The sequence below is a fragment of the Choloepus didactylus genome, chromosome 3 (assembly GCF_015220235.1).
Source record: "Choloepus didactylus isolate mChoDid1 chromosome 3, mChoDid1.pri, whole genome shotgun sequence".
In the NCBI taxonomy this organism is placed as follows: Eukaryota; Metazoa; Chordata; class Mammalia; order Pilosa; family Megalonychidae; genus Choloepus; species Choloepus didactylus.
The window spans coordinates 202,322,241-202,341,105 of record NC_051309.1 but is presented as its reverse complement, the minus strand read 5'-3'; the positions used below and the strand labels follow the sequence as shown (position 1 = coordinate 202,341,105).

General features: G+C 37.9%; 1 protein-coding gene across 6 annotated transcripts in view; it reads left to right on the top strand.

Moving 5' to 3' along the window:
- FAT1 (FAT atypical cadherin 1) overlaps positions 1-18,865 on the top strand; it is a 146,847-nt gene that overhangs the window by 99,516 nt on the left and 28,466 nt on the right. For all 6 annotated transcript variants that reach the window (XM_037831200.1, XM_037831196.1, XM_037831198.1 and 3 more), the window contains exons 8-11: positions 3,661-3,936; positions 4,066-4,276; positions 13,582-17,649; positions 18,138-18,334. In XM_037831200.1, coding sequence (XP_037687128.1) covers positions 3,661-3,936; positions 4,066-4,276; positions 13,582-17,649; positions 18,138-18,334 — 4,752 coding nt within the window. The remainder of the gene's footprint in view (positions 1-3,660; positions 3,937-4,065; positions 4,277-13,581; positions 17,650-18,137; positions 18,335-18,865) is intronic.

Genomic DNA, 18,865 nt, shown 5'->3' with positions numbered 1-18,865 from the left:
ATACGTACTAAATTAAAAAAAAAAAAAAAAACAGAAACCCATGCATTTATTCCCTATTACTTTGCCATTAGAGACCTTGAATATGTCGTGAACTCCTGAATGCTTTAGTAGCCCCAGCTTTATTTAAATTGCTCACTGAAAAGTAACCACGTAGTACTTAGGAAAATTCTGGAACTCTGAATATAAAGGAATCACAAATGATTGATGCACACAGAGATCATGTAGCATTTTGTACAGACACATGACAGCGTTGGAATCTCATTGGAAGATATGAAGAAATTATTTATTGGAGAATAAAATGCTTCTAAATTTCAACTTCCCAACTTTATATTATGCTGTTTTATTTCCTGTTATTCAGTTTCCAGAAGAATATGTGGTACATAACAAGTGTTCAACAAATATTTATTGAATGAATTAATGTCTTGTGGCTTCTTTTTTGAAACCCTATGATAATTACGCATTCAGGAAATTACTTTAAAAAATATAGTTTCTTTATAATGCCTTTTCAATTAATAAATGAGTAGATAAATTACAACCAGTTATGAAATATTTTATTCGTTTCTCCAAATGATTTTTAGGTGCCATTTTGAGATTATCATATAAAAGTCCCAGTATAGTATTAAAATTCCAATTTTGTTGGTAACTCCTCTCATTCTAGAGACCCAAGCAGAGTCAATCAATTTCTCTTTCTTTAAAAATAAGTCCTTGAAGTTAGATTTTAGAGCATAAAAATGAGAATAAAAGCATTGAGAACTGTAATAAATGTAATAGGATAATTCTGAGAAGAGGGTTAAACATCTTGAAAAATATAATTGCATGTGAACCTGTTTGAACAATTTACTAACCAGAAATCTAGCAAAAGGAACTTAAAAAGCAATGGAAACTATGCTCTGTGCCAAGCATTCTCTTTATTAAAGATGGTATGTCTTCCTGTAGCATTTAGCACTTTATTCCGTACGCAAATAATTAGGGATGCATCTATGCATCTCTCCCCCTATAATTGTACTTTTAGTTAGTAGAGCTAAAAGCTCAGTGTAAAATATTTAGATTGACTAAAATTCCAATAAAATCCAGGAAATATATTCTAGTCTTCTTGGGGACACAAAATAATCTTAAAAGTTCAATGTTTCATTTATACTTCTATAATTTGAGTCATTTTCAAAGGGTCTTGACAGTATCTTAATGTCTTGCTGGCAGGGAAGTTAATCGACATCTCAGCAAGTGGTTATAGAGCCCAGGTTGAGAGGTACGATGTGGAACAAAGGGTGTCATCAGTTATTAGGTTTAGATTTCCAGGCTGATTTGGATTTGTAGGTACAACTCAGAACCAAAAGAACAGGTTTGGCCTCATCAGGGTCAGTAACAGCAGATGACAGGTTTGAGAAGGTTTGGGAGAAGGTTTAGCGTTGTGGGATAAAGCCACAGTGCGTCCTCACCAGAGGGAGGCACCTGGGAGGCTGTATTTTAACCACCTGCTCTGTTGAAACAGCTCTTCTTCCTGCTTTCCTGTTTTGCTTTTCTTCTGCTTAGGATGCTGACAGATATTAATTTGAGTCATTTTTCTTTATCTTTCATGTCCAGATAATTTACCAAATCCGTTTACCATTTTTTTTCTTTCTTTGAAACAGCTTTGCTTTCTCTTTTAATTTCTCTTAAGGCCACGAGCATTACTTACTCTGAAGCAGGTTGTTTGGTTTGAATCTCGGCTCTTACTCCTCTCCGTGGCCAATTGGCTATAACCCTCTCTGCTTCCATTTTCTCAACTGAAAAATGGGCTTGAGGATATCATCCATGTAGGGGTCTTAAGAGGATTAAGTGAGAAAACCACGTGATACTCTCAGAGCTTGTCACCCAGTGGGCATTCACAACGTGTTAGCTCTTCCACACCAACACTGGTGTACACTCTCTTCCCCCCACCTGACACTTCATTCACCTTCCCATCTCCATTCTCTGACCCTGCAATTCGTCTGCACTGGATGCTACCAGAATGATCTTCCTTTGATCAGAAAGTTCAAAGTGTACAGTCTATGAAGTTCTCCAGCCTCAGCTCAAGAGTCAAGTTTCTGCCTATTCAATTCTACCTTCTTTCTGCTCCATGGATATATTATCCCTTAGTTCCAAGTCCTCTCCATTCTCTGAAAGTTAGGATGATCTGTTCCATCTCTTGGTTCTTCATGTCTTTGCCCACCCCCATACACGTTCATATGTGTAAGACATCGCCCAGTGAGGGTGAGAGCTTTAGGAGACGGGAGCTGTGGCACACTTAATTTACACCCTCAGGAATACATAGTCAAGGGCTGGGCAAGCATTTAAGTGCTCAATAAATATGTTTCCTGTTTCAATTGAACTGTCTTATTAGAAATGATTGTTTTTACTTTCAGGTCTTCCTACTTAGTTGTGATTTCAGTTGATCTTGGAGGAGGATCACACTACCTCTGTCCAGTATCCACTCCACAGGAAAAATAATTTTTAAATATATAGTGGAAATGAGTAGATAATGATTTAATTTATAGAAGTTATCTTTAGAGCTATCCTTTCTAGATCATCACCATTGACCTTTAAATGTGGTGCATCTGTGGTTTTAAAGGTTTACATAACTTTCACATGAAACCTTTGTGTGGGAATGTATTTAGTATTCATAGAAAGTTTAATGTTATAAATCCGTCACAGTCTTCTGTGAGAACACGGGTGTAATCTTCACGGGAAGGCCTCTGGTTTGTTTGCACACACCATTGTGGGTAACAGCTTTACCTGTACATTCTTGGGACTGTGGCCTCCTGTTTCATTTGGACTAGCACGCCACTTTGTTCCATGTGAGCCAGCTAAGTTCAGATTTCTTGTTTATGACCGTAAATGATCTTTATAATTAGTAGCGATTTCCACTATGCCTTATCCACATACATTTTTTTCAGTTTTTTCAATCTGAAAATTAATCCTCTTAGTGTCAAAGTAAATTAAGTGTTATTTTTATTTAGTTTAGGACTAAGTTAACATCTCTTTTTTCTTCTAAGGTTTTTATTCTTTTCCAGACGTATTTAAGAGTTTAACTTTTCAATATTTGAATCATTTTTAGGAAATAAACTTAATTTACTGTTTATATATAATTTTTGCAATTAAAAATAATGATTTAAAAACTTCTGATTTTTCTTTTAATGCATTAAAAAGCCCTATAATCAGGAATTTAGAGTCTCAGAGTAGAACATGAAATTTAAATAGTGTAACCATCTATTAGCACACTCACCTTTAAGCTTGGTGGTTACAGATTCAAATCTGATACAGGAACTTAGTGTTCTGTAAATCCTGGTAGCATTCTCCATTATCTTTACATGAAGAATCTAGAAATACCTTTTCTGTAGAGACCAAAGAGATGTTAAGTCTGCAATTCAGAGAGAAACTGAAAGGTTTTACATTTTCTATCCAAAGTTAATTTCAATAATTTAGAAAGGTTTTATTACCTTATTCATATTTAGATAGGTAAAGTAACGAGAAAATTTTAAAGATATTTATGATTCTAGATTTTTTTTACTTTTATTTCTCATTTATATTTCATTTAGCTAAAAAATTCCATTTTAAAAAATGTACTTATGATTTTTTTCCTAATTTTTAAAATTTTAAAACATGATTTGGAACATTGCTATGTGATTCACTTTGTTGTTACAGGTATTCATCAAAGTAATAGACACAAATGACCATCGTCCTCAGTTTTCTACATCAAAATATGAAATTGTTATTCCTGAAGATACAGTGCCAGAAACAGAAATTTTGCAGATTAGTGCTGTGGATAAGGATGAGAAAAACAAACTAATCTATACTCTTCAGAGTAGTAGTGATCCATTGAGTCTCAAGAAATTTCGTCTTGATCCTGCAACCGGCTCTCTCTACACTTCCGAAACACTTGACCACGAAGGCATTCACCAGCATGTCCTCACGGTGATGGTGCGTCTTTATGCTCATTCTTCTGCCTCCCTCTCAGTGGTTCCTGCAAGGTTTCATGCTTTTGAGAGTTGTTTTTAATCAAGTATGAAGGTAATGCTGACAGAATTGATAATATATCAATTCTTTTAGGTACGGGATCAAGATGTCCCCGTAAAGCGCAACTTTGCAAGGATTGTTGTTAATGTCAGTGACACGAACGATCACGCCCCGTGGTTCACCAGTCCCTCCTACGAAGGACGAGTTTATGAATCAGCGGCTGTTGGCTCAGTTGTGTTGCACGTTACTGCTCTGGACAAGGACAAAGGGGAAAATGCTGAAGTGGTATATTCTATTGAATCAGGTATTTTTGGAATACTCAGTGTCTTTTCACTTTGTTTTTTTTAAAGTATTTTTCTTTTCTAAAATTCATTCTAGGTGTTGACAAATTTATATATATATATCATTACAAGATTGCTTAAATTCATCTCTAGTTGCCATTTTATAATTTAAGAGAAAAGAGATTTTTTTTTTTTTTTAACCCATTAGAAAGCAAAGATAGAATCCTGAGTAATTTGGGATAAAGTTCACTCTGAGAAGTCTTGCAGTAAAGAAAACTTTATTTGACCTTTTCAGTATTTTCCAAATTAATTGCACAGTCATTTTTCTCCATAATATCTATTAACTGTGAAACACACCTAGGAGAACACTGGTCTTGTAATCTAACACTTTAGTTTTTGTTAGAGGTATTTTCCCCTGGGCAGACCTGGAAATTCCCTGGCATAAAGTGCTGAATCATGGATCAAAGTCTCATTAAAAGGGTGTCTTGTCCCTTCCAGAAGTTTCTTTAACATCCAGAAGGGAGTAGTTCTTCCAGATTTAGCTGTTTTACCACTGTCACCTCCATGTTCCTTTAACCTTTGAGTTCATTCATAGAAACAAGTTGTTGCATCAGGACCCAGGCGTTGAAATGGCTGGGGAGGGGTGCTGCTGAGGACTGGGAGTTGGGCAGGAGGCGATGAGAGCAGGGAAGACCAACTAGAACTGGGGGCCTGGACAGGAGATCCATTGTCTTATTGACGGTAACAAGAAAGGGGATCACCAGGAAGCATTTGTGGCAAAGCAAAATGTTCTTGTTTTCTGTTCTGTTTTATGCTACCGTCCGTCCGTCCGTCCGTCCATCCATCCATCCATCCATCCATGCATTCATTGATTCCATAGACTAGTTAAGCTCATTTTATGCAACAAGTCCCATACTAGGAGCATTCATATTTGTGTTTGACAGGTAGAGGTTATCCTGTGATTCTTGCAAAAGAATTCTGACCCTGATTGAAGCAAGGATCTGCTTTAGAGCTTATGATTTATGCATTCAGAAATCACCTTGCTTTGGGCCATTGCCTACTCATGCCAAGAATTGTGAGAGAGTGAATAAATGTTGAGAAGCAGTTTTCCATGTTTCCATCTTCCTCAGTGCCACTGTTAGGATGAGGAGTGTTTGATTAGTACAGTAATAGTCTCTTTCATTCTCCTTTCTTTGCAGTGATTTTAGGGTATTGAGATTCTCCACCTAATCTGATTTTTAAAAAAGTCCATACCTCTACAGTTGGAAATTGTGTCTTTCCACAATATCAGAATTGGTAGAGGCATAAATTAACTATGGATCATATAACCAGAATCTGAGTAAATGGGAGTAATTTAAAAAGCAGTACTTACTGATCTTTTTTTTTTTTTATCTTCATTTTATTGAGATATATTCATATACCACGCAGTCATACAAAACAAATCACACTTTCGATTGTTCACAGTACCATTACATAGTTGTACATTCATCACCTAAATCAATCCCTGACACCTTCATTAGCACACACACAAAAATAACAAGAATAATAATTAGAGTGAAAAAGAGCAATTGAAGTAAAAAAGAACACTGGGTACCTTTGTCTGTTTGTTTCCTTCCCCTATTTTTCTACTCATCCATGCATAAACTAGACAAGGTGGAGTGTGGTCCTTATGGCTTTCCCAATCCCATTGTCACCCCTCATAAGCTACATTTTTATACAACTGTCTTCAAGATTCATGGGTTCTGGGTTGTAGTTTGATAGTTTCAGGTATCCACCACCAGCTACCCCAATTCTTTAGAACCTAAAAAGGGTTGTCTAAAGTGTGCGTAAGAGTGCCCACCAGAGTGACCTCTCGGCTCCTTTTGGAATCTCTCTGCTACTGAAGCTTATTTCATTTCCTTTCACATCCCCCTTTTGGTCAAGAAGATGTTCTCTGTCCCACGATGCCAGGTCTACATTCCTCCCCGGGAGTCATATTCCATGTTGCCAGGGAGATTCACTCCCCTGGGTGTCTGATCCCATGTAGGGGGGAGGGCAGTGATTTCACCTTTCGAGTTGGCTTAGCCAGAGAGAGAGGGCCACATTTGAGCAACAAAGAGGCATTCGGGAGGAGGCTCTTAGGCACAATTATAGGGAGGCCTAGCCTCTCCTTTGCAGCAACAGTCTTCCCAAGGATAAATCCTATGGTAGAGGGCTCAACCCATCAAACCACCAGTCCCCTATGTCTGTGGTCATGTTAGCAACCATGGAGGTGGGGTAAGCCAATACCCCTGCATTCTCCACAGGCTCCTCAAGGGGGCACTACATCTTTTTTTCCTTGTTTTTCTTTTTTTTTTTTTAACTTTCCCTTTTTTTTTTTTTTTAATCTTCATTTTATTGAGATATATTCATATACCACACAGTCATACAAAACAAATCGTACTTTCGATTGTTCACAGTACCATTACATAGTTGTACATTCATCACCCAAATCAATCCCTGACACTTTCATTAGCACACACACAAAAATAACAAGAATAATAATTAGAGTGAAAAAGAGCAATTGAAGTAAAAAAGAACACTGGGTACCTTTGTCTGTTTGTTTCCTTCCCCTATTTTTCTACTCATCCATCCATAAACTAGACAAAGTGGAGTGTGGTCCTTATGGCTTTCCCAATCCCCTTGTCACCCCTCATAAGCTACATTTTTATACAACTGTCTTCGAGATTCATGGGTTCTGGGTTGTAGTTTGATAGTTTCAGGTATCCACCACCAGCTACCCCAATTCTTTAGAACCTAAAAAGGGTTGTCTAAAGTGTGCGTAAGAGTGCCCACCAGAGTGACCTCTCGGCTCCTTTTGGATTCTCTCTACCACTGAAGCTTATTTCATTTCCTTTCACATCCCCCTTTTGGTCAAGAAGATGTTCTCCGTCCCACGATGCCAGGTCTACATTCCTCCCCGGGAGTCATATTCCACGTTGCCAGGGAGATTCACTCCCCTGGGTGTCTGATCCCACGTAGAGGGGAGGGCAGTGATTTCACCTTTCAAGTTGGCTTAGCTAGAGAGAGAGGGCCACATCTGAGCAATAAAGAGGCATTCGGGAGGAGGCTCTTAGGCACAATTATAGGGAGGCCTAGCCTCTCCTTTGCAGCAACCGTCTTCCCAAGGGTAAAACCTATGGTAGAGGGCTCAACCCATCAAACCACCAGTCCCCTATATCTGTGGTCATGTTAGCAACCATCGAGGTGGGGTAGGCCAATACCCCTGCATTCTCCACAGGCTCCTCAAGGGGGCACTACATCTTTTTTTCCTTGTTTTTCTTTTCTTTTTTTTTTTTAACTTTCCCTTCTTTTTTAAATCAACTGTATGAAAAAAAAGTTAAAAAGAAAACAAACATACAATAAAAGAACATTTCAAAGAGACCATAACAAGGGAATAAGAAAAAGACAACTAGCCTAAGATAACTGCTTAACTTCCACCATGTTCCTACTTTACCCCAAGAAAGTTACCTAATATAGCAACATTTCTGTGAACTTGTTCCTACTATATCCATCAGAAATTAACAGACCATAGTCATTCCTGGGCATCCCCAGAACGTTAAATAGCTTATCTGTTCTTCTTGGATTATTGTTCCCCCTTCCTTAATTGCTCTCTACTGCTAGTTCCCCTACATTCTACATTATAAACCATTTGTTTTACATTTTTCAAAGTTCACATTAGTGGTAGCATATAATATTTCTCTTTTTGTGCCTGGCTTATTTCGCTCAGCATTATGTCTTCAAGGTTCATCCATGTTGTCATATGTTTCACGAGATCGTTCCTTCTTACTGCCATGTAGTATTCCATCGTGTGTATATACCACATTTTATTTATCCACTCATCTGTTGAAGGACATTTGGGTTGTTTCCATCTCTTGGCAATTGTGAATAATGCTGCTATGAACATTGGTGTGCAGATATCTGTTCGTGTCACTGCTTTCCGGCCTTCCGGGTATATACCAAGAAGTGCAATCGCTGGATCAAATGGTAACTCTATACCTAGTTTTCTAAGGAACTGCCAGACTGACTTCCAGAGTGGCTGAACCATTATACAGTCCCACCAACAATGAATAAGAGTTCCAGTTTCTCCACATCCCCTCCAGCATTTGTAGTTTCCTGTTTGTTTAATGGCAGCCATTCTAATCGGTGTTAGATGGTATCTCATTGTGGTCTTAATTTGCATCTCTCTAATAGCTAGTGAAGCTGAACATTTTTTCATGTGTTTCTTGGCCATTTGTATTTCCTCTTTAGAGAACTGTCTTTTCATGTCCTTTGCCCATTTTATAATTGGGCCGACTGTACTATTGTCATTGAGTTGTAGGATTTCTTTATATGTGCAAGATATCAGTCTTTTGTCAGATACATGGTTTCCAAAAATTTTTTCCCATTAAGTTGGCTGCCTCTTTACCTTTTTGAGAAATTCCTTTGAGGTGCAGAAACTTCTAAGCTTGAGGAGTTCCCATTTATCTATTTTTTCTTTTGTTGCTTGTGCTTTGGGTGTAAAGTCTAGGAAATGGCCGCCTAATACAAGTTCTTAAAGATGTTTTCCTACCTTATCTTCTAGGGGTTTTATGGTACTTTCTTTTATATTGAGATCTTTCATCCATTTTGAGTTAATTTTTGTGTAGGGGGTGAGGTAGGGGTCCTCTTTCATTCTTTTGGATGTGGATATCCAACTCTCCCAGCCCCATTTGTTGAAAAGACCATTAAGACTCAGTTCAGTGACTTTGGGGGCCTTATCAAAGATCAGTCGGCCATAGATCTGAGGGTCTATCTCTGAATTCTCAGTTCGATTCCATTGGTCTATATGTCTATCTTTGTGCCAGTACCTTGCTGTTTTGGCAACTGTGGCTTTATAATAAGCTTCAAAGTCAGGGAGTGTTAAGTCCTCCCACTTCGTTTTTCTTTTTTAGAGTGTCTTTAGCAATTCGAGGCATCTTCCCTTTCCAAATAAATTTGATAACTAGCTTTTCCAAGTCTGCAAAGCAGGTTGTTGGAATTTTGATTGGGATTGCATTGAATCTGTAGATGAGTTTTGGTAGAATTGACATCTTAATGACATTTAGTCTTCCTATCCATGAACATGGAATATTTTTCCATCTTTTAAGGTCCCCTTCTATTTCTTTTAGTAGAGTTATGTAGTTTTCTTTGTATAGGTCTTTTACATCTTTGGTTATGTTTATTCCTAGGTACTTGATTGTTTTACTTACTGATCATTTTTATGTGGTTAAGCTATTTTTCTTGGTATATTTGTAGTTTCATTTGTTTCTCTGAAAATGACCAAATTGAGTCCATTATTCACAAATGAGATCTGATAATACTGTCTCTGATGTCAGGGTTAAAATGTTTTGTAATGTGGTTAGTGCCTCGAATGAAGATGAAGTTTTTTCCACTGGTGTGGGAATTTAGCACTCAGAGAAACATTGCATTCCATTTGTGCATGCCTGAGCATTTCAATAAAATGATTTGCTCATAGACAAACTGACTGGCTTTGTGTAGGAGTAAATGTTAAACTTTCCCTTAGCTTTCACATAATTTTCAACAACTGGGTGGTTAAAATATGATTGTTGGTGCCTGAATAAAGGCGTGTGCATTCTTTAAATGCTTGTAATGGCTGATGGCGTTAGTGATTTGGTATTCTGAGAATGGAACTATATTTCCATCTCAAAGAATAGTTAGTACCAAGAGTTTTTGTTTTGTTATAGAATATGGACTTCTAAGAAGATATTTTTATAGGTTTGGTAATATAAAAATTATCCAAAATGATTACTTGATAGGAAATTGCTACCCTTATGAAGCAGTAGAATTTTTTTTGCGTGTGTGTGCATCTGTTGGAATAGTGAGAAGTACAGAATGGTTACATTCCCTTCCGTTTAAAGGTTTATTCAGAATCACCTGCTTCTAATTGTCAGATCACATTTTATAAAGTTCAAAAGACCAGTTTTAAATTCAGGCTAAAACACTGCATGTTTAATTAGCGACAATTTGTGAGCAAAAGGTTTGGTCTGATTAGGCATCTTTAGGGAAAAAAAGAATTAATTAAAGGATATTTTCAGTAGCAAGTGAGTTAGGTGCTAGAGACACATCAGTGCCACACTCTGGGATGTATGGTGTTTTCCCCTCATTTTTTTTTTTAAAGTAGATTATTAGAGCACTACTTAAAACTGTGTATAATGCCTGGAAATAGAAGACATTCAGCAAATTGTATTTATTGGTTTAAAAATGGTTTTCTTCTAAGAACTTAGGTTAAAGGTAATTGCAGTTGAAACTTTGTAGCAGTTACCATGCTGTCATTTAGTCAGCAGACACTTACTGAACAGCCACAGCTTATCCACTGTAGGAAGAAACGGATACCCCACTGCACAACTTTTTTAGTACCCTGAGGGGTATGCATGTATGGTTCATTAGTCAAACTAATGAACAAAAATTAGTCTGTTTGTCCAGATAATTGCCTTGTTTGAATATAGAGAACAATTTAAAGCTATGTGGAAATCACTGATATCTTCAGCCGAAGTGAATTAGTAAGGTGCAACCTAATAGAAACCTTTACCACTGCCTTACTATTTTTAATTCCTTCACAAGCATCGTAGGTGTATTTCATTGTTTGGTGATTTTCCCTATCGTTAGATCAGGCAAGGGTGTGTTTATGCCACTCAGCAGCCCTTGGTGTTTTTCCACATTTACATGGTGTTGCTTTCCTATCCACAAATTTCATATTTCTGCCGTAATAGATACATGCCTGGGATTGGAAAGTGGGATCTATATATTAATTCACTACTTGGGTTTATGTGTAACTTTCTTTTTATCAACAAGTTCAACTCTGTGTTGATTGAAGTCACGATACTCCAGATAATAAAGGATATGTTTGAATTTCCCATGACTGATAAAAATTGTCAGTAATTCTCAATTAGGCAGTGTATTCCTTTTGCAAATTCTTTTCTATGAAAGGTTTTATTAATCTAAAAAATGGTTGGTAGTGATAGAAGTAGAAAACACAGAAAGAGCAAAACAAAATAGAAGTATAAAGTGCCTTAATGAGTGTATTAATTTTTTCAGGCTGCTAATCAGCCTGTTTGGTTCTTAACTCTGTCTTTTCATACATGAATAACACTCACTTGTAAAAGTCTTTTAATTCAACAAATGTTTACTTAGTTTCCTATGTGTAGTCATGTTTCTAGATGCAGGTGATAGAATACTGAACAGAACAAGCCATGCTTAAATGGAGTTTGCATTCTAGTGGGAAAACAAATAATAGCTATTTAAAAAGGAATCTAGAATATAATGCCAGGTTATGATATGTGTATTAAAGAAAATGGAGGAGATAGGAACCACTATATTGAATAGGGAGGTTGAGGAAGACCTCTCTTAGTAGGCAGGGGGCATTTGGGTAAAACATGAATGAATGATCAATGAAAATAGCTGGGGAAAGACTATTCAAGGAGAGAAAACACCAAATTCAGAGTCCCTGAGATAAGAATGCTTGCCTTCTTGAGGAGCAAGGAGGAGGCCAGTCTGACTGGAGGGCAGGGACGAGTTGTGTGGAAAGTGGTATGTTCTAACATACTAACCTGCTTCAGTGCAGATGAAGTGTATTCATTCCTGCATTTGAGGCCTTGAACATGAGAAAAGTGACTGGCAAAATAAGATTTCACTTACAAGAAAGCAGGAAATGCATATAGTCAAATGAACACACAATATGGTAGGTCAGCTACTTTATGTGTATGGACAGGGAAGTCAGGGGTAGGAATGAAGACAGTGGTCCAGAGTTATAATGATCTCCTATGGCAGGCAGGCCAGGCACTAAGTCACAATTTTGGAAGGTGGAAGTGATGTACAAACAGGACAAGGAAGTACCTTGGAGTTCTTACGACTAAGACCTAATGTGAAAAAATCTGGGGCCATTGACTCTCGTCAGTGCAGATAGGCTGGAAATGAGTGTCTGTGAGGCTTGGCAGAGGCAGCAGAACCCCATCCATCCCCAGGCCAGTATTCAGCTCAGAGTTTTGGAGCCTGCAGAGAGCCTAGGCCTCCGTCCTGTTGTGAACGGAGGTGCTGCCTTAGGACCTGGATACAGACTCAAGCAGACTTAACGCAAACCAGATTGGGATTTGGTCTGAGAAAAAAGTTGTCATGGACTTTTGGAAAACTTAGTAAAGGAGGAAATGGAAACTGTTGAGGAAGTGGAGAAAGAAGTGCTTGGTTAATTTCTTGATTTACAAATTACACTAAGTAATTCTGTTCTGTGAGATCTAGAGGCAAACAAAATTTGAAAAGGCAAGTGAACTTTGTGTTGTGCAAGTATAATAGTTCATTTGGTGAAAATAAATTCACTTCTATGACTAAGATATTGGTTTATGATCCAGGAAAGGCTATAGAAAATTGTTGGTTTCTTCAAGATTTCAATCAGTAGTACAAAGCCATGGAATATTTGTAGTTATAGTTGCAGCTAAATAGATGTATAGTGGGAAAGGTCCAAAGAAAAGTGAGTAAAATTATCTCAGAGCAGAAAGTTGAAACTTCGGCACTATTGACATTTTGAGCCACATAATTCTTTGTTACGGGGGTCTGTCCTGTGCATTGTACCTTGTTTATTAGCATCCCTTGTCTCCACACACTAGATGTCTGTGACATCCCCAGGCCAAAAAATGTCTTCAGACATTGTCATATGTCCCCTGAGGAACAAAATCACCTTGTAGTTGATAACCACTGATCTAACGGATAAACTGACTTGAAAAGATTAAGAGAGAGAGATTGTTCGAGTCTTCAAAGCTTACAGAGTAGGGTGGGTTGTGCAAACATATTCATCAGATCTCTTAATACTTAAAACAAGGGCAGCTCTCTTGAAGCTTCATGTGAATTCTCTTAGTAAGTTGAAGTCTTCCCTTTCATAATGAGTAAGAATCTTGAGAATTTGCAGGTGTTAAATGCTGAAAATGTAAATATGTTCCAGAAGGGTTTTGATGAATTCTTAGAAAATAAGTTTATTGCTTTGTGGACGAATAACCTCCTGGAGGCAACACATTCCCAGGTCAATCGTTGGAGAGATAGTCTTGACGTTAGAAACAGAGGATATTTCTTTTGTTTCTTTTCATAATTTATGGACAAAACTCTGAAAAGCATGCTTTATTTTAGGTGGCTAAAATGAAACAAATTGAAGGTTTCATTTAAATGTTCATATCCTCTGAGTTTAATTTCAGAACATAATTTTTATAGACAGTGCTTGATATCCTTATGTGTTTCTGTTTCTCCAACACTTTTTCTATGGCCTTTTGTATCTTTCTCTAATGTGTATGTTTTTTTTCCCTCCTAGGAAATATTGGAAATTCTTTCACAATTGAGCCCATCTTGGGCTCTATAAAAACTGCCAAAGAATTAGATCGAAGTAACCAAGTGGAATATGATTTAATGATAAAAGCTACAGATAAAGGCAATCCTCCAATGAGTGAAATAACTTCTGTGCACATCTTTGTCACAATTGCTGACAATGCCTCTCCGAAGTTTACATCAAAAGAATACTCTTTTGAAATTAGTGAGACTATCAGAATTGGGAGTTTTGTTGGATTGGTTACAGCCCATAGCCAATCATCAGTGGTATATGAAATAAAAGATGGAAATATAGATGATGCTTTTGATATTAATCCACATTCTGGAGGTATCATTGTCCAGAAATCCCTGGATTTTGAAACTTTGCCCATTTATACATTGATAATACAAGGAACTAACATGGCTGGCTTGTCTACTAATACAACTGTTCTAGTGCATCTGCAAGATGAAAATGACAACTTGCCAATTTTTATGCAAGAAGAATATACAGGACTCATTAGTGAATCTGCTTCAGTCAACAGTGTGGTCCTAACAGACAGGAATGTCCCATTAGTGATTCGAGCAACTGATGCTGACAAAGAATCAAATGCTTTGCTTGTTTATCACATTGTTGAGCCATCTGTACACAAATACTTTGCCATTGATTCTAGCACTGGTGCTATTCATACAGTACTAAGTTTGGATTATGAGGAAACAAGTATTTTTCACTTTACTGTGCAAGTGCATGACATGGGAACACCACGTTTGTTTGCTGAATATGCAGCTAATGTGACTATACGTGTAGTTGACATTAATGATTGCCCTCCTGTATTTTCCAAATCATTATATGAAGCATCTCTTCTGTTACCAACCTACAAAGGAGTAAAAGTCATCACAGTAAACGCAACAGATGCTGATTCAAGTGCATTTTCGCAGTTAATGTACTCCATCACCGAAGGCAATATTGGGGAGAAATTTTTGATGGACTATAAGACTGGTACTATAACTGTACAAAATACAACTCAGTTAAGAAGCCGTTATGAGTTAACCATTAGAGCTTCTGATGGCAGATTTACAAGCTTTACCTCTGTGAAAATTAATGTGAAAGAAAGCAGAGAAAGTCAGCTAAAGTTTACTCAGGATATTTACTCTGCAGTGGTGAAAGAGAATTCCACTGAAGTCAAAACATTAGCTGTCATTACTGCCATTGGGAATCCAATCAACAAGCCTCTGTTCTATCACATCCTCAACCCTGATCACAGATTTAAAATAAGCCGCACTTCAGGAGTACTTTCAACCACTGGCATACCCTTTGATCGTGAACAACAAGAGGCATTTGATGTGGTGGTTGAAGTGACAGAAGAACAGAAGCCTTCAGCAGTTGCCCACGTGGTTGTGAAAGTCCTTGTAGAAGACCAAAATGATAATGCACCAGTGTTTGTCAACCTTCCTTACTATGCTGTAGTTAAAGTGGATGCTGAGGTGGGGCATGTTATTCGCTATGTTACGGCTGTGGACAGAGATGGTGGCAGAAACGGGGAAGTGCATTATTACCTTAAAGAACATCACGAACACTTTCAGATTGGATCCTCTGGCGAAATTTCCCTGAAAAAGCAATTTGAACCTGACACCTTAAATAAAGAGTATCTTGTCACAGTGGTTGCAAAAGATGGAGGAAACCCAGCCTTTTCAGCTGAGGTTATAGTTCCAATCACTGTAATGAATAAGGCCATGCCTGTGTTTGAAAAGCCTTTCTACAGTGCAGAGATTCCTGAGAATATCCAGATGCACAGCCCAGTTGTCCACATACAAGCCAACAGTCCAGAAGGGTTGAAAGTATTCTATAGCATCATGGATGGAGATCCTTTCAGCCAGTTCACTATTAACTTCAACACTGGGGTTATACATGTCATAGCCCCACTGGACTTTGAGTCCCACCCAGCATATAAACTGAGCATACAAGCAACGGACTCCTTGACTGGTGCTCGTGCTGAAGTATTTGTTGACATAATAGTAGAAGACATCAACGATAATCCTCCCGTGTTTGTTCAGCAGTCTTATGCTGCAACCCTTTCTGAGGCTTCTGTAATTGGCACATCTGTTGTTCAAGTGAGGGCAACAGATTCTGATTCGGAACCAAATAGAAGCATCTCCTACCAGATGTCTGGGAATCGTAGCAAGAGTCATGATCATTTTCACATAGATAGCAGCACTGGTCTCATTTCACTAGTCAGGACTTTGGATTATGAACAGTTCCAGCAGCACAAGATTTTTATAAGGGCTGTCGATGGTGGCATGCCCCCACTGAGCAGTGATGTGATTGTCACAGTGCACGTCACTGACCTCAATGATAACCCGCCACTGTTTGACCAGCAGATTTATGAAGCCAAAATTAGTGAGCATGCTGCTCACGGGCATTTTGTGACCTGCGTGAAAGCCTATGATGCAGACGGTTCAGACGTAGACAAATTGGAGTACTCCATTCTGGCTGGCAGTGATCATAAGAATTTTGTCATCGACAGTAAGACGGGGATTATCACACTCTCAAACCTGCGCCGGCACACCTTGAAGCCATTTTACAGGTTTAATGTTTCTGCTTCTGATGGAGTCTTCAGAAGTTCAGCTCAGGTTCAGGTAACTGTAATTGGGGGAAATTTGCACAGTCCTGTTTTTCTTCAGAGTGAATATGAAGTGGAACTAGCTGAAAATGCTCCCTTACACACCCTGGTGACAGAGGTTAAAGCAACCGATGGGGATTCTGGTATTTATGGCCACATTACTTACCAGATTGTAAATGACTTTGCCAAAGACAGATTTTACACAAATGAGAGAGGACAGGTCTTTACTTCAGAAAAACTTGATCGAGAAACTGCAGCGGAGAAAGTAATCCCAGTGCGTTTAATTGCTAAGGATGCTGGAGGAAAAGTTGCTTTCTGCACTGTTAATGTCATCCTTACAGATGACAATGATAATGCACCACAATTTCGAGCAACCAAGTACGAAGTGAACATTGGATCCGATGCTCCAAAAGGAACATCGGTCATTAAGGTCCTTGCAAGTGATGCCGACGAGGGATCCAATGCTGATGTCACTTATGCCATTGAAGCAGATTCGGAAAGTGTTAAAGAGAATTTGGAAATAAACAGACTGTCTGGCATAATTACTACAAAGGAAAGCTTAATTGGCTTAGAAAATGAGCTCATCACTTTCTTTGTTAGAGCAGTAGATCACGGATCACCACCCAAAGAATCTGTTGTTCCTGTCTATGTTAAAATACTTCCCCCAGAAATGCAGCTTCCAAAATTCTCAGAACCATTTTACACCTATACAGTTTCAGAAGACATGCCTATTGGAACAGAAATAGATGTCATCCAGGCAGAACATAGTGAGACTGTTCTTTACAGCCTCATCAAAGGGAATACCCCTGAGAGTAACAGGGATGAATTCTTTGTGATTGACAAGCAGAGTGGGAGACTCAAACTGGAGAAGAGCCTTGACCATGAGACAACGAAGTGGTATCAGTTTTCCATACTTGTCCGTTGCACTCACGATGACTTTGAGGTGATGGCTTCTGTAGATGTTAGTATCCAAGTGAAAGATGCAAATGATAACAGTCCTGTCTTAGAGTCTAATCCATATGAGGCATTTGTTGTTGAAAATCTGCCTGGGGGAAGCAGAGTCATCCAGATGAGGGCATCTGATCTAGACTCTGGAACCAATGGCCAAGTTATGTATAGTCTAGATCAGGCACAGAGTGTAGACGTCATTGAGTCTTTTGCCATCAACATGGAAACAGGCTGGATTACAACCCTGAGGGAACTCGACCATGAAAAGAAAGACAGTTACCAGATTAGAGTGGTGGCCTCCGATCATGGAGAAAAGGTGCAGCTGTCCTCCACAGCCGTCGTGGATGTTACTGTCACTGATGTCAATGACAATCCACCACGATTCACGGCAGAGATTTATAAAGGGACTGTGAGTGAAGATGACTTACCAGGTGGTATAATCGCCATCTTAAGTACCACAGACGCTGATTCAGAAGAGATTAACAGACAAGTTACATATTACATAACAGGTAAAAAATTCCAACCAAATTGTGTAATTTAAATTGCATGAGGAATGTATTTTAGGGAAATTGAGAGTTAAAGGGATAGTTTAGTTAAATATATCTTAAAATAAACAGAAATAACATCTGTTGTGATGTATTTCAAGATCTTTGCTTGAGTACATCTAATTGTTTCATTAGGCTCTGATTTTTATACCTTATTTTACTGAAATTTTTACTTAGTATATAACGGACATTAAAAAGAAAAAACTAGTTTTGATGTATCCTAAATTATTGTTTGGTAGTTTTATATTTTATTTGTGTTTAAAATGCATCTTGGTGCTGCTTTTTTTGTAAATAGAAAAGCGAATATATTCAAATTATAATTGTAATTTTTTTTTTAAATAATCCTCAATTCTTTAAAACTCCAAAGCATTATATTTATTTTTTAGTTTACTTTTGCTACTTATTTCTTTCCTTACTTCAGTAAATTTGCCATCTTTTTCATTGACTAATAGGAGGGGATCCTTTGGGACAGTTTGGTATTGAAAATGTACAGAATGAATGGAAGGTCTATGTGAAGAAGCCTCTGGATAGGGAAAAAAGGGACAATTATCTTCTGACTATCACAGCAACTGATGGGACCTTCTCATCTAAAGCAATAGTCGAAGTGAAAGTTCTTGATGCAAATGACAACAGTCCAGTTTGTGAAAAGGTAAGCTATTCTTTTCTTAAATTTATGCATTGTGAATTCATATTTCTTTTTTAAGCATTTCAATAGAATTGTCGCAGTGCTTTCGTGAGTTTCAAATGTGTTTTATATTAAAATCTCTTACGGTTGAAGGAGAGGTGAGTGTTAAATGGGGCAGGAGTTGGAAAAGTTTCAGAACTATTTTGGGAATTCTACATAGCTCAAAAATCTGGTTGTTAAAAAAACCTGTAAATTTTGGACCGGATCACATGTGTCTAACTAACTGAAAATGCTCTAAACTTTTCATGAAGAGATTCCGTTCATTTGGGAATGAGTTTATTTGGGGGAAGTTATTTAGTCAGCAGTTCATTATACAAAACTGGTTTTGCTTTAACTTGCCATATTTTAGGCACTTGGTCTTCTACACACTAGAGAAACGAAGAGGTTATAGATGTGGCTCCTTTACCTGTGGAGCTCACTATTTAATGAGAACAAAATGTATGCCAAAGAAGAGCTGCTTCCATCCAATTTAGACTGTGAGGGCAATAGGACCAA